Source organism: Balaenoptera borealis (assembly GCF_965194805.1).
Source record: "Balaenoptera borealis genome assembly, chromosome: 15".
NCBI classification, from domain to species: Eukaryota; Metazoa; Chordata; class Mammalia; order Artiodactyla; family Balaenopteridae; genus Balaenoptera; species Balaenoptera borealis.
The window spans coordinates 57,120,973-57,137,353 of NC_138871.1; the positions used below are offsets into that span (position 1 = coordinate 57,120,973).

Below are 16,381 nucleotides of genomic sequence, written 5' to 3' on the forward strand. Positions count from 1 at the left end.
GGTTCAACAAATCTAAAATTTTGATAACTAATAATTAACAATTACCAGTGTATACTAATTTTTATCCATTTGTATGCTTTAAGGCTTCATTTCGGTTTAGGAGGTATCAGGTCTTATTTAAAGCCTTATTGAAGTGCCAGTATTACTCTGGCAAAACCAAAGACATCACAAGAAAACTACAGACCAATGTACCTCAACAATATAGATGAAAAAAATCTTCAACAAAATACTAACACACTGAATCCAGTAATATATAAAAAGAATTATATGCCATGACCAAGTAGGATTTATGTCTGGAACACAAGGTTGATTAGACATTTGAAAATCAATTAATGTAATACTCCATATTAATAAAGGACAAAAACCATGTTATTTCAATAGACTGGAAAAGGCAGCTGAAAAACCCAACACTCTTTCATGATTAAAAATTCTCAACAACAGAAAGAAAATTCGTCAATAGGATAAAGGGCATCTATGAAAAACCCACAACTAACATTATACTTAATGGTGAAAGGCTGAATGCTTTCCCTCTAAAATAGAGAACAAGATCAGGATGACCACTCTTGCCATTTCTATTCAATATTATACTGGAGGTTCTAGTCAGGACAATTAGGCAAGAAAAAGAAAAAACAATTCAGACTGGAAAGGAAGAAAACTATATTGCAGATTACATGATCTTGTATGCAGAAAATCCTGAGGAATCCACTAAAAAAACTATTACTAAGAAAATAGGTCAGCAAAGGTGCAAGATAAAAGATTAATATATAAAAGGTAGTTGTATTTACATATACCAGCAATGAATATTCTGAAAATGAAAATGAGAAAGCAATTTCATTTAAAATGGCACCAAAAAAATGAAATACTTAGGTGTAATTTAACAAATGTGCAAATTTGTACCCTAAAAACATCTTTGAAAAAAACTGAAGACCTAAATAAATGTAAAACATCTCCTGTTCATAAACTGGAAGGCTTAAACTGTTAAAATAGTGACATTCCCAAATTGATCTATAAAGAGAAAAAACAATCCTTATCAAAATGCCAGCTGGCTTCTTTGTAGAAATTGACATGATCTTAAAATTCATGTAGAATTCAAGGGATCCTGAATAGCCAAAACCTCCTTGAAAAAGAACAAAGTTGGAGGACTCACATTTTCCGATTTCAAAACGTACTGCAAAGCTATAATAATCAAGACTGTGGTACTGGCATAGGATGGACAGAGAGATCAATGGAATATAACTGAGAGTCCAGATAGAAACCTGTATGTTTATGGTCAATTGATTTTTGACAAGGGTGTCAATACGATTCACTGCAGAAAGAAAAGTCTTTTCAACAAATAGTGTTGTAACAACTGGATATCCACGTGCAAAAGAATGACGCTGGATATCTATACAAAGATTAGCTCACATCATATACAAAGATGAACTCAAAATGAATCACAGACTTAAACGTAAGAGCTAAAACTATAAAATTCTTAGAAAAAACCATAGGAGTAAATCCTGAAGACCAAGAGACAGAGGAAGAATAGATAAATGGGACTATATTTTTATATAGTAAATTTATATAAATTATATAATTTTTATTTAAAACTTTAGTGCAACAAATGTTACCATCAAGAAAGTGAAAAGACAACCCTTGGAATGAGAGAAAATATTTGCAAATCATGTATCTGATGAGGTACTGTGTCCAGAATATATAAAGAGCTCTTACAACTCAACAATAAAAAGACAAATCAATTCAAACATGAGCACAGGATATGAATAGACATTTCTCTAAAGAGGCTACACAAGTGGCCAATAAACACATAAAAAAGATACTCAACATCATTAGCCATCAGAGAAATGCAAATCAAAACCACAGTGAAAAAGTGCTTCACGGCCACTAGGACGGCTATAATCAAAACACAGGCAATAACAAGGGCTGGCGACGATGTGGAGAAATTGGAACCCTCATACTTTACTGGTAGAATTGTAAAATGGTGTAGCTGTTGTGGAAAACAATTTGGAAGCTCCTCAAATGTTAAACATAGTTAATTCTACTCCTTGGTATATACCCAAGAGAACTGAAGACATATGTCCATACAAAAACTTATGTATGACTATAACTCAAGTGGTTATCCGAGGTATATCCACACAATGGAATATTTGGTGACAAAGGGAATGAAATGCTGACACATGCTATACAACATGGATGAACCTTCAAAACATTATGTTAAGTGAAAGAAACTAGTCACAAATGACCACATATTATATAATTCTATTTATATGAAATGTCCAGAATAGGCAAACCTATAGAAACAGAAAGTAGATCAGTTACTCAGGGCTGGAAGCGGGTGGGAGCAATGAGGAGTGACTGCTAACAGGTACAGGAATTCTTTTTGGGTTAATGACAGTCTTCTGAAATTAGCTTGTGATGAAGGTTGTACAACTCTGTGAACGTCTTAAAAACTACTGAATTGTATACTGTAAATGGGTCAATTTTATGATACATGAATGATATCTCAATAAAGCTGTTAAAAAGACTCCTTACTATATGAGGATTAGCAATGTTAAGGAAGTACTATGTCCACTTAGGGCCATGCATTGAATTTTCTCCCCTTAGAAATATTAGTAACATATTCTTTTAAAATGATAATTTTTTTAAATCACTGTGATAATTTATTCACACTTGTGCTTACTTCTTTTTAATTTTTTAAAATTAATTAATTTATTCATTTATTTTTGGCTGCATTGGGTCTTCGTTGCTGCACGCGGGTTTTCTCTAGTTGCGGCGAGCAGGGGCTACTCTTCGTTGCGGTGCGCGGGCTTCTCATTGTGGTGGCTTCTCTTGTTGCGGAACACGGGCTCTAGGCACACGGGCTTCAGTAGTTGTGGTACATGGGCTCAGTAGTTGTGGCTCGTGGGCTCTAGAGCACAGGCTCAGTAGTTGTGACACACGGGCTTAGCTGCTCCGCGGCATGTGGGATCTTCCCGGACCAGGGCTCGAACCCGTGTCCCCTGCATTGGCAGGAGGATTCTTAACCACTGTGCCACCAGGGAAGCCCTTACTTCTTGACTACAAGAAGTAGAAGATTTCTACATATGGACATGAAGACATCTTTAAACATTTTGCTAGTCACCTTTTCTGGATCATGAACAATTTGGACACATGTTGTATTAAACTAACAACAACAACAACAAAAATCCTTGCCCTAAGTGTGACTTTCTTCAGGCTTAGGGTCAGTGATAATAATCTGAATGGCTACATTGAGGAATTTTCTGTTTTAGACAGTACAGCCACATATTCACAGATCCATGTAAAAAATAATAAAGGAGAAAGTTCTCTAAGAAACAACAGACTAAACAGATGTGAAACCAAAGACAGGAATTAAGTATAAAATGAACACTGATAACTACATCTCCCCTAGATTTTAAATAATCCCCAACTCCACACCAGAAAGGATTTTTTTCCACTTTTTATTTAGTTATCATATCACTCTCATTCATAAGGTGTTTTCTACTCACAACTCCAAGAGGAAATAATTGGCTTAGCTTTAGCTTAAGTCACTTAAATTAAGTGACTTTTCCTGTTAAGCTTGTTAATGATGACTTCACAGTAACACTAAATGTTAGAAAGTAACTTCAGTGCTTTTAATCAGATCAGTTTTTTCCTTACAAATTGGGGCAAACTGTATTTATGTGTATGTATATATTGTACATTCATCCAATGAAGTGGTGAGTCTCAATGATTCAAGTCCTTCTAGCCCTTACTACTCCACTTGGTGTTTAACTCCTTCTTATACACAGTAAATGCTTTTAAAATACTATGTCAGCCAGTGATTTAACCTTCAAAGATAAACTTTCCTTATAATATTTCTAAGTAATGCTACAAACACGATAAACACATCTCAAAGAGTACTGGTGGAGTAGTGGAAAGAGACAAGCTTTGGAACTATGTAGAACCTGAGTTAAATCCCAGCTCAATCACAAGTGATTGAACCTCTATGGATCTTGGTTTCCTGTTTGTGCAAAGGAGATATTAATGAACATTTTGTTGCATTCTTGTGAAGACTTAAAGTACTATATGAAAAGAATTTAGTACAAGGTCTGTCATCAGATACTGAATACATGGTAGCTCTTATTCTTACTATTTCTTTGATTTTAGCATTTGTGATATTTGTTCAGCTGCCCCCAAAATAGATCCGACCTGCCATATGCCTGTTTAGTCCAAGTAATAATCTATTACTGACATGTATTTTGGGAAAATCTGAGATAGTAAAGCCGTCTATATTTGCAAGTTATCACCAATTACTCTCCCAAGCAGCCTAATTCTAAAATTCCACTATTTCAGAACCACTCAAATAGCACCTCTGGTTACATGTCCACATTTCAAAGTTTATCTTTACCTTAAAGATCTGTTTTTCCATGATTCTGAGCACTATATATGAGGAGGATTTTGAATATGTTTTGACTTTCTAGAGGTATTAATTTGTATCCAACAGCCAAAGGGGAAAACTTGCTACAAAAAAACTCTACATTGTTAAATTTAGTTAGAATTAAATAAACTGGCTGATTTGAAATATTTGTTACATAAATAAAAATATTTATATAAGTGTGTTCACAATATTTTCACCTTATTAGAAATCAGCATTCCACATTTTCTATGGGTTTAACTTTTGAAAATTGACTTTATCTTTTTCCTCTGCCTCTTTAAAAAAGAAATTAAGTTATTTGTGATGAGGGCTACTTACCAGCAGAGGCAATAAAAAGGACTCAATTAAAAAAATACAGATAATAAATATATATTACCTAATAACCTTGGAAAGGTACTATACAATGTCTGCAAAGATAAGTAATTAATAATGATTTCAGGAAACATACCTTTATTATCTACCTGTGTAGCATTTAAAAAAGAAAAAAGCTATAGCACAAACAAAAGCTCAACTGGGTTATTTCAGGTTCAATTTCCTTCCCTAAAAGATAACGAATGAGGAGAGAAATTTTCGATACCACAGAAAATTTCACAAAGGAGGTCAAGTCTGCTGAACTGTCACCTTCCTTAATGAAGACTATTCTGACCTCCCTATTTATCGTTTTGCAACTGCACCCCTTCCAGATCCCTCTTCCTATGCTCAACCCTCCCCCACCATAGCTCTTCATTTGCTAACTTAATTAGTTATAATGCTTATTTTTCATTCTGCCTCTACCCCTGACACACACTAAAATGTGGGCTCCACAAGGGCAGGGATTTTTGCTTTGCACTCTGATGTAGCCTGAACACCCACAATAGTGTCTAACAAATGGTAGGTGCTCAAATAATTATTGAATGATTAAATGGGTATACATAACAGAAAAGAACAAAAATCATAAAACTGTGCCACTTAAAAGATTAATTTTCCAGATCAGATAGAGAACATTCCTGAATAATGGTTTAAACATCCCACCACTTAGATTACTCAGCTCACATTTCCCTTAAAGACCCTACCTGCCTGAGTGCGTTCCTATGGCCACCACTGTGCCACTTGGATGAAAATCTGCACAGTGTCCTGGTTCCTAGAAGAGAGACAGACAACTGTTGGGGAGTACATGAGAAAGTCTCCTTAGATCTATGGGAATAGTGGCAAAACATATTTGAAAATAACTTGTTTCACATAAACATGGACTCTCAATCAACTTTACTGTAGCCAATGGTAATACCACATGGACTTCAGAGGAAAAATGATTTCAGAGCAGGAAGGGGACATGCTGGCAGAGTGGTGAGGGGGAAGGACCACCAGCTTGTGGCTAGGCAGTGGAACAATAATAAGGATAATAACAAACATTTGTACAGTTCTTTAGAGTCTGCAAAGAACGTGTATACACCTTTTAGGCTAGAAAAGGTGGAAATCTGGGTGGGGTAGGGAGAAAACACAATAAGAGACCAACTCAAAAAGAAGAGAGCAGAATCTGTTAGTGGGCAGTACTTATTGAACCCAACTGCACCACCACCAGAGACCCAAACATATCCATAACAATTAATACTCCATAAAGATGTGAAATATTTTTTATTTTTACTACTGAACCTGACAGAAAAACTGAGCTTCTGTCCTGTTAATTTGCTACTTTGGAGCGGGTTCATGTACTTTGTGACTAAACACTCTCCCTCTGCCCCTTCCCCTTTACTGAACTATAGAAATACACTTGGTTTTAACCAATGCTGAGTCCTATTTGCTTTGCGGCTACCATCTGCCATTTTAGGGAGATTCTGTGGAGAGATTATAATCACATTCTGCTTTACTCACATCTACGAGCCTGGTCCATTCCAGCCTGTGTTCCACCGAGTTCCACATGCACACCTGTCTGTCCTGAGCACATGTCAAGAGCAAATCTTTGAAGGGATGTGTGGCAAGACCCCAAAGCTCATCAGTATGACCCTGAAAATGAAATACACCCATTGGTATAAGAAGCAAAGGGTATCATCAAAAATACTCAGTTAATGGTTAAAATCATACAGCTTACCTGTACTTCTATTTGGAAGCCATCATTAAACGTTCCCCGTAAAATAAAGTTTCGTGATGTGCCTACCAAAAATTGATCTGCCTTTCCTTCTGCTACAGCTCTGATTGTTCCATACTGATCAGGAACCTAAAAAAAAATTTGTAAAGTCACCATACACATGCTAACATGCATTAATTACTACCTGAAGACCGTAGTTATAGCTGTATGCAATTATGTGGTAATAAATGACAGAATTCCAAATTTGAAAGTAATAAGGTAATCTTATACTAATAAATTATTTGTTCAGACAATTACGTTTTATTACACAGAAGTTATAATGCATTAACAACATTCTTTGGTTCAATTTTAAATTCATATTTTTATATGATTTCAAGAGTTAAGGATTAGAAGTAGGGGATAAAGGAATAAGTTCTGATAGATCACATGAAGACTGTGATCTGGTTTTGCTACTTACTGGTTATATTATTTTGGGTAAGTCATTTAGCCTGAGACAAATTTCTTTATCTATAATATGGGGATATATCTTCTTGGAAATGAAACCCAAGAGCAGTACTATCAGAATCCTCTTTTTTAGAGAAGATTTTGTCTACAAAGCATGTTATGAGTAGAAAAGACTGAGCATAAATTCAAAATTAAGTCACCAACAAACAGAAGCGATATTAAACTGAGTGAATTGCCTTTGCTCTGGCAATCATTGACTAAAATACTATTCTTAACCCATTTCACTTCCTGAGATCTCAGTTCAATTAACAAACTTTCACTGAGCACATAATACCTGTCAGGTTTTATGGATACACTTGGTTCATGCAATGAAGCAGACACATACATAGATAAATAGCAATTATCATTAAGCCCACTGTTATTATTTTCAAGTTTTAAAATTAAGCTGGTCATTTTGTATACCTTGGAGTAGGATATAGTTTTCAACGAATGTCTGTTAAATTTTAAATTTATATGCTTATATTTTTGGGTCACTAAAAAAAAATCTCAGAAATAAATAAGCAAGTTAATTATTCTGCTGATTTTTCTTATTCTTTCAAACTATTTTATTTAGTGAATAGTCCTTTTTTGTTTTTGTTTATTTTGAGGGAATGAAATGACAAGAATGTGCACCAAATTTCCCAGAAAAGTGTAAGTTATCTCAATGTGGGACAAAAGACATGAGTTTAAAGGGTTTAATATTTAAAAATTTTTATGTTCCATTTTCATCCTTACCTCTATTTCTCTTTCAGGATTCAGATCATGATCCCACAGAATTATTTTTCTGTCTTTCCCGCCTCCAGTTAATAACATACCATTTCTCATCTGACAAAGTGTGAACACACTGCCATCATGAGCTTTGATTTGTTTGCTGATCTGATAAACACCTAATATGATGAGGAGTAAAATAAAAACATGAGTGATAACATTTTCCATCAGATTTTAGAGTCTTTTTGGAAGAAAACTTTAGCAGAACTGTAGTGATTGCTGAATGACTCAACAATCAGAAACCTATTTTCAGCAAGTCTTCTGCAAGGCAGGTAGTAAAGCTTTAATACAATCTTTTGCATTTATGTCAATAATCAGTTACTCTGAAAATATTTCAAAATACATTCTTACAAAAAGGTAGGCTAAAGCAGTGATAATTCCACAGACAACAGAGGGTATATTAGCCTCAGAACTTTACTACCTTTTATAATCATCTTACATGGTAGTTAGGGTAGGTATTATTACTCTTCTGATTTTAGAACTAAGGACATAGGTATAGAATTGGCTTAGCCAATACCACACAGTTAGCTAGTGACAAAGCTGTGACTAGGACTCACGTCTCTTTACTCGATGTTCTTTTACATTTGCAAAAAAAGCCTTCATTTCCTCTCGAGGCAACAGTCATAATATTTAACATTTAACCACTGCTGAAATGGAGGACTTCTGCTCTGTCAGGGATAATAACCCCTTTTATGTGCTGAGATACTGGGGAAGGTGTGGGGCAGAAGAGGCACTGGCAGCTTGCAGCAGTGGCTCTTGACCAACCAGAAAAGTATTTTAAAAACTGATCCAGCCACACCAATGTGATAGCTGAATGACAGCCCAGTTTTCTTGTATGCCCTCAGCACTTCACAAGTACCCAGGAAGGGACAAGGCAGGTACGAAAATATAATCAGAGCCTCTTTCTTAAAGGTGAACATAAGATTTCATGATGCCTTACTCAGAGAAACTCTTCATTCAGCTAGTGAAGCTGCTAGAGTAAGAGAAAAACTTTTTAGAAGATGTCAGCTTGCAGAATTAGTTACCAGGTTCAAAATGGCAAGGTAGAACCTGGTTTAAGTATGACCAAAGTCAGTTAATAAATACACCTTAGATCCACTGGAAATGAAAAAATTACAAGTTTAAAAATTGTTCAGTGGGGGGCTTCCCCGGTGGCGCAGTGGATAAGAATCTGCCTGCCGGGCTTCCCTGGTGGCGCAGTGGTTAAGAATCCGCCTGCCAATGCAGGAGACACGGGTTCGAGCCCTGGTCTGGGAAGATCCCACATGCCGCGGAGCAACTGGGCCCGTGAGCCACAACTACTGAGCCTGCGCGTCTGGAGCCTGTGCTCCGCAACAAGAGAGGCCGCGACAGTGAGAGGCCCGCGCACCGCGATGAAGGGTGCCCCCCGCTCGCCGCAACTAGAGAAAGCCCTCGCACAGAAACGAAGACCCAACACAGCCAAAAATAAATAATAAATAAAATTAAAAAGAAAAAAGTATATCATCTTAAAAAAAAAAAAAAAAAAAAAAGAATCTGCCTGCCAACGCAGGGGACAAAGGTTCAATCCCTGGCCCGGGAAGATCCCACATGACGCAGAGCAACTAAGCCCGTGCGCCACAACTACTGAGCCTGCACACCTAGAGCCTGTGCTCTGCAACAAGAGAAGCCACCCCAGTGAGAAGCTCGCTCATCGCAACGAAGAGTAGCCCCCACTCGCTGCAACTAGAGAAAGCCCGCGAGCAGCAACGAAGACCCAACGCAGCCAAAAATAAATAAATAAATAAATAAATAAAAATTAAAAAAAAAAAAAGAGTTCAGTGGGGAAATGGGTGAAGGTGGTTAAAGGTACAATTTTCCGGTTATAAGATAAATAAGTTTTGGGAATTTAATGTACAGCATGGTGACTACAGTTAACAATACTGTATTGTGTATTTGAAAAACGTTGCTAAGGTAGTGCATCGTAAAAGTTCTCAGAACAAGAGAAAAACCTCTACTATATGAGGTGATGGATGTTAACTAAACTTATTGTGGCAATCATTTTAAAATATATACATATATCGGGGGCTTCCCTGGTGGGGCAGTGGTTAAGAATCCGCCTGCCAGTGCAGGGGACACGGGTTCGATCCCTGGTCTGGGAAGATCCCACATGCTGCGGAGCAACTAAGCCCGAGCGCCACAACTACTGAGCCCGCGCTCTAGAGCCTGTGAGCCACAACTACTGAGCCCACGTGCCACAACTACTGAAGCCCGTGTGCCTAGAGCCCGTGCTCCACAACAAGAGAAGCCACCGCAATAAGAAGCCCACACACTGCAACGAAGACCCAACACAGCCAAAACTAAATTTAAAAAAAATAAATGTATTTAAAAATAAAATGTGAATTGTAAAAAAAAAAAATTTAAAAATATATACATCAAATCATTTTGTTGTATACCTTAAACTTACACAATGTTATATGTCAATTATACCTCAAAAACCTGCAAAAAAATTGTTCATTTTCTAATAAAATTGTTCATCAACTTTAAATGGATAAACAAAATGTGGTATTATTCAGCCACAAAAAGCAATGAGGTACTAATACATGCTATAACATGGATGAACCTTGAAAACATTAAGCTTTGACTAAAAGTCACAAAAGACTACATATTCCATGATTCCATTTATATGAACTGTCCCACACAGGCAAATCCACAGAGACCAAAAGCGACAAACGGTTGCTAGGGACTGAGGAGAGAGAGGAATGGGAAGTGACTCCTAATGGGCACAGTGTTTCCTTTTGGGATGATGAAAATATTCTGAAGTTAGTGGTGATGATTGCACAACTCTGTGAATATATTAAAAATCATTTAATTGTACATTTTAGAAGGGTGAATTTTATGGTATGTGAAGTATATCTCAGTAAAGCTGTTATTGAGATTGTTCATTTTTACTCATCTATTTGAGCTGCCATTACATTGTTAAAATTAAAATTTGTAGAGTTTTGGTATCCTAAAAAAAATTATGCTATAGCTGACTCTCAGAATTACTCAGTGTGAGGCTGCTAGTGGTACAAATACTTAATAGATGGGTATATTTGGCAGGGAGAAAGGAACGGGCTTGCCTACTTTGGAGTAGGGCTTGCCTGATTCAGCAAAGCTAGCAGCAGAACTCCAACTAACTTGCTATTCAGGTCAACTGCCTCGGCTCACATCAACATTCATCACCTAAAAATACTTTAAACATTGAACAACACAACTGTGCCCAGTAGGACAGCCAACCAATTATCTATCATAGCTCTGATGTGACCAAGAGAGTAAGAACATCTGAGAGATGTGAATTTTCTGAGAGTATTGCTGGCTTTATTTGGGCATTTAAAAGTGGGGAAAAAAGTGGGGGCAAAGGGCTTATTTTTCTCATGCATGGTCAAATTAACAAGAGTAATCTGAAAGTACCACGGTACCATGTAAGAAATTACAAAACGCAGAGGTGTGGCATTTCATAGCTCTCTATCAGAATGCAGGAAAGTGAAATACAGTTTCTCTATTTTTAATTCAGTTTTCCCTACTTCTAAACATGACAAATACCTTGTTAAACACTTAAGATCTTCCTAGAAAAATGGAATCTTAGAAAATAGAAAAACTGAAGAACAAATGCTCCATCAAGAATAAAAATACCCTATATAAGTAATCAACACGGTGAGATACCCACTTTCTACCTCCCACCACCCCAGGATAGTTATTTCCTGAGGAGGACCTATATTAATTTAGCTAAAAATATGTCTGTGCTTTAAATTTAAACAAGTTACCAAAGCTTGCTTTAGATAGTATTTACCCACAAAATAATTTATAATCCAAGATTTCCTTCTCATGGGTCTATATTTCTGACACTTTAATTTAAGCCAAATAATGTCTGAAATACCTGCCAAGAAAAATAATTATCCTTGTATTAAAAACCTATTGTACCTCCAGGCACAATCATGGCCAAGTCTATCCAAGCTTACTTGCAAATCTCCCCTTTCTTCTCAACTCTAGCAGAAACAAGCTTCCGTAAAAAGCAAGTTTACCTTGACTGCCAAATAAAGATCCTTTGGAGGGCTTTCTGTGCCTGTTTAACTATAGAATCAAATATCAGGGAGACTTTGAAATTTATGTTATATTCTTAGCAACGCGCAAATGGGTCCAGGTTGATTATTTGGAGACCAGGTAAAATGGTAGTGTTTCTTAGTTTCTTAAAGAAACTTGGCAAAGATTTCAGAATAATGAACATTTTAATGGTGGTGTTGATACTCTCAACTTCCCCTCCCCCACTTAAAGAATTATGAATTATTTCATATAAGAAAAATTCTGAACTATTTCCTGTACGTAGGAAATAATAAATACCTTATACCCACATAAGAAATAGAAAAAACTGAAACAACCTAAATGTCCATAGATGGATGAATGGATAAAGGAAATGTGGTATATATATACAATGGAATAAAAAAGAAGGAAATCCTGCCATATGCAACATGAATAGACTGTGAAGACATTATGCTAAGTGCAAAAAGTCAGACAGAGAAAGACAAACGCTATCAACATATGATCTAACTTATATGTAGCATCTAAAAAAAAAAAACTCACAGAAACAGAATAGACTGGTGGTTGTCAGAGGCGGGGGAGGTGGGTAGAAGAAATGGGTGAAGGTAGTCAAAAGGTACAAACTTAGAAATTTAACGCAAAGAGGGTGACTACTGTTCACAATACTGTAATGTATATTTGAAAGTTGCTAAGGGAGCAGATCTTAAACGTTCTCATCACAAGAAAAAAAAACTGTGAGGTGATGGATGTTAACTAAACTTATTTTGGTGATCATTTTGCAATATATACGGATATCAAGTCATTATGTTGTACACCTTAAGCTAGACAAGGTTATACATTAAAAATGTTATAAAACTGGAAAAGAAAGAGAACAGAAAATAATTCTTTGAAGAGTCCTGTTAAATTACACTTAAGGTAAGGAAAAAATGGTTTGGAAGCAAGCGAGCTCCTTATGAGGCATAAAACACAGTTTTGGTTTGTCTCCTATTTACTAGAATAAAAGCATTAGCTGTGAAATTATACTTCTGCAATCCCCCAAAGTCCCTTTTTCAGATGCAATATCACAGTATAGTCAAATTTTGGTTGATAAAGACTGCCATGGGCACAGAAATATCATATTAGGGAATACGCAAACTGGATCAATCTACTGAAATTTTGGGCAAGAATTTAAAAATGGAAACTATGAACATCTGTTCTGATCTGGGCTTACACATTTATTTCACTAAACTCACCAAATCCTTTCCAGCCATATTTACATACCTCAAAACCCCAAATATAAAGGAAGAAACAAAATTCTCAGCAAGTTTGCCCAAAATAGGGTCAATCATGTAGCAAATTTCATGCGCCCAGCAGTTTACAAGATTAGATTTTCTGTTTTCTGTTCGTGCATATGCAGATTTTCTCTGCACAAAGGCTAAGCCACAAGTTTTTCAGATGAAAACCAAAATAAAAACAACTTCTGAACCCCTCCCTGCCTCTCACCTCGCACATTAAGGCTAATGAAGGGTGTATTTATACCCAAACTCTGCTCAGAGTGGTAGGATAATATGTCAACAATTTAAGTCACTGTTTTGATAATACTGTTCCTGGCATTTCTGATACTGAAAAAAATGTGCCCAAGAAAAAGAAAAGAGAGGTAAGTGGGGAGGGCAACTGATAGTACTGTTCTTTCTTTTTTCTTAAGAATCCTCAACCAGGAGCTTCTGGATTGGTGAACACAAGGGGATTCGGGGAGAGTGGTACGCCTGGGGAGGGCATGTAGGTTCTTGGCGGGCCCTTTTCCCAGGCCTTGCCCTGGGCATTTTTTCCATCTGGCTGTTCCTGAGTTATCTCCTTTTATCATAAACTGGTGATCTACTTTACACTGGCTACAGCGCTCAGGCCAGGTGTCAGTACTGGAGGGAATTTGGTGTCCATACACCAAAAAGTCTGTTGCTATGTTGGGAAAAGGAGAAGAGAAAGGGAGGAAACGTACCACAAATGTAGTAATTGGGACTATCTTTCTATATTACAGATAACTATGTTAACCAACAGCTGTTAAGAAAAGGTCCTTGGAACCATCCTTTTGTGAGTTGATATGGATAATTTTAATCACTAATTATTTAGAAAATGATACCTCTAAATTTGTAGGTCTTTGGTTTTAGTATTCATTTATTATAATAAATCCAATTCCATAGGCAAGTCAAAGGTTTCAGCTGCATTCCAACAAGTAGAATTCTGAAGTAATGGAGTCTGATTATGTGATATTTTACTATATTACTATTCTTATATTATCCATTAACAATAAAAACTTCAAGTTTTTAACAGGGAGCCACTTTTACTGAGAGCAATGTCATCCTGCATGACCTCCACCATTTAGCCACATAAGATCTCAGGATAGAATGTAGGCTATTACTCTTTTTCAAGGATAAAATCTTTCTTCTTACACCCAAACCAGTTATTCTCATCTCTCTCTCTAAGATTTTTAGTCTTTTTTCCACCACAATACCCATTTTACCCTCAGGTTTTAGGCAACCTTAAAAAGACTACTGATTGATTCTAGTAACTTTGCCTTCCATTCCATTTTCAACTGGGATTCTCAAAATTCTCCATTATTATCTTTTTTAATACATTTATTTATTTATTTATTTTTGGCTGCGTTGGGTCTTTGTTGCTGCGCACGGGCTTTCTCTAGCTGTGGTGAGCGGGGGCTACTCTTCGTTGTGGTGCGCGGGCTTCTCATTGCGGTGGCTTCTCTTGTTGCAGAGCACAGGCTCTAGGTGTGCAGGCTTCAGTAGTTGTGGCTCACGGGCTCTAGAGCGCAGGCTCAGTAATTGTGGTGCACTGGCTTAGTTGCTCCGCAGCATGTGGGATCTTCCCGGACCAGGGCTCGAACCCGTGTCCCCTGCACTGGCAGGCGGATTCTTAACCACTGTGCCACCAGGGACGCCCAAAATTCTCCATTTTAAAACTGGCTATTCTATACTTAGCTGTTCTACGGCCTTAATGTTCTATTGAAATTGCAAGCTCCTTTGGTCTTTTCTTGGTTCTTATTCTTCTTGATCTCCCTACAGCACTGAAACTCCTGGGAATTCTCTGCTTCTTTGTTCAGGCACTAAATAAAAAGTTCTATCTTGCTAACTTTATTTTTTAAATCTCACTTCTGTAACCCTTGTAGGCTCTTTTCTGGTCATCTAACTGTGGGACTAAGGATCCTTGGCCTCACAGCTCTTCTCTCTTCCATGGTGAACTCAACCAGTTTTTAGGATTCTTGCGGATAACTCGGAAAATCTGTATCTTTAATCCCTATTTGAATTTTCATCGGCTTAGTATATATTAGTTTTAATTGATAAGAGGAACTGCAATTCACTACTATTTTTTAAAATTGTATTTCCTTCATGCTAGCTGTCTCTTGTTTTTGTTAACACATGACAAGTTTATTCACACTATCCTGGATGCTTCACGTTCATAACCATCTTTCTCCCTTAACTTACACTGATCCCTAACTGGGATCAAAGTTCCATATCTTTTGTAGTGTTGCACATTCATTATGGCTTAACAGAAATATCATTTCTTCTGTGAAGGCTTCACAAAATACTGAAGATTGGGATGACTTCTCTCTTAATCTTTACGGTGTTTAATTAACGTGTATCTGTATCATCTCTAATTATTTTGTATTAACCTCCTGGAAGGAAAGGTACAGTGTAGTCAAATGTAGGTTACATATGCTTAATAAATGAGTAAATAATTTGAGATTTAAAAAAAGACTGTCATGAAGAACCTTAAAAACAAAATGTATGTTGGTGACTCTCATACTGTCTCCCTGCAGCTCTCTCTCTCCTGGTCTGGGTAAGAGATGGGACTGCAATAGCAATATGCGCAAACTGAAAGGAATGACTTTAATATGAGAATACTGTACCTTTAGGCCCTTTCCCAGGTGTGGGTTCTACAGTAGTTTTGCTCCATATAAGTATGACTCCACCTGAGTCTCCAGTAAGAACATCTCCATTCCCCAAGAATGTCAAACACTGCACAAATTTTGGTTTTTCATATTTCTACAATGAAACAATGAGAATTTTCAGTTTTCCCTTTGGCATGATGACTTTAAGCTTACTCAACAATTAAAAAATTAAAGTTTTATAATGAAGTTATAACATTCTGGTCCTTACCCCAAAAACTCCCTGTTTTCTTGTTAGTGAATTGCCACTCCAGGTCCAGAAAAAAATGTGAGATTTACCACAGGTTATTATGGTATTTGCATCTGTTGGATGGAATTCCACAGCCAAAACAACTTCATTTGTTGTCTGTGGAAAGAGAAATAAAGCTTTATTTAGATGAATGTATATCCTTATCTCCATTAAGTACCAATTACAGGTACTGATAATCAAAGATAGGGAAAATTTTTAAGGAAATGCCTTTCCTTCAAAGTTCTATTTTCCTGAAAAATTTTAATAATAGATTTTTAGAATAATGACTTAAATTTGATGTCCTTATCCTATTATATCATCTTTTATGCTATCTACATATAATAACTCTGCACTAGGAAGACATTTACACGAATTAGTTTTAGGTTGTTTTAATTTCTTGCACATTCAAGGAAAAGTATGCTAAAACTAGCAAATGAAAGAGCAATGTACATGCTGTCT

At 36.6% G+C, this 16,381-nt stretch overlaps 1 protein-coding gene across 8 annotated transcripts in view; it reads right to left on the minus strand.

Moving 5' to 3' along the window:
- The window catches only part of EML4 (EMAP like 4), a 163,901-nt gene that overhangs the window by 21,394 nt on the left and 126,126 nt on the right, over positions 1 to 16,381 (minus strand). For all 8 annotated transcript variants that reach the window (XR_014235099.1, XM_082358025.1, XM_082358021.1 and 5 more), the window contains 6 exons: positions 15,905 to 16,039; positions 15,655 to 15,790; positions 7,689 to 7,840; positions 6,474 to 6,599; positions 6,257 to 6,388; positions 5,461 to 5,528 (listed from right to left, as the gene is read on the minus strand). Coding sequence is in view for 7 of the 8 variants with exons in the window: in XM_082358025.1 (XP_082214151.1) it covers positions 5,461 to 5,528; positions 6,257 to 6,388; positions 6,474 to 6,599; positions 7,689 to 7,840; positions 15,655 to 15,790; positions 15,905 to 16,039 (749 nt within the window). In the remaining variant the exon portion in view is untranslated. The remainder of the gene's footprint in view (positions 1 to 5,460; positions 5,529 to 6,256; positions 6,389 to 6,473; positions 6,600 to 7,688; positions 7,841 to 15,654; positions 15,791 to 15,904; positions 16,040 to 16,381) is intronic.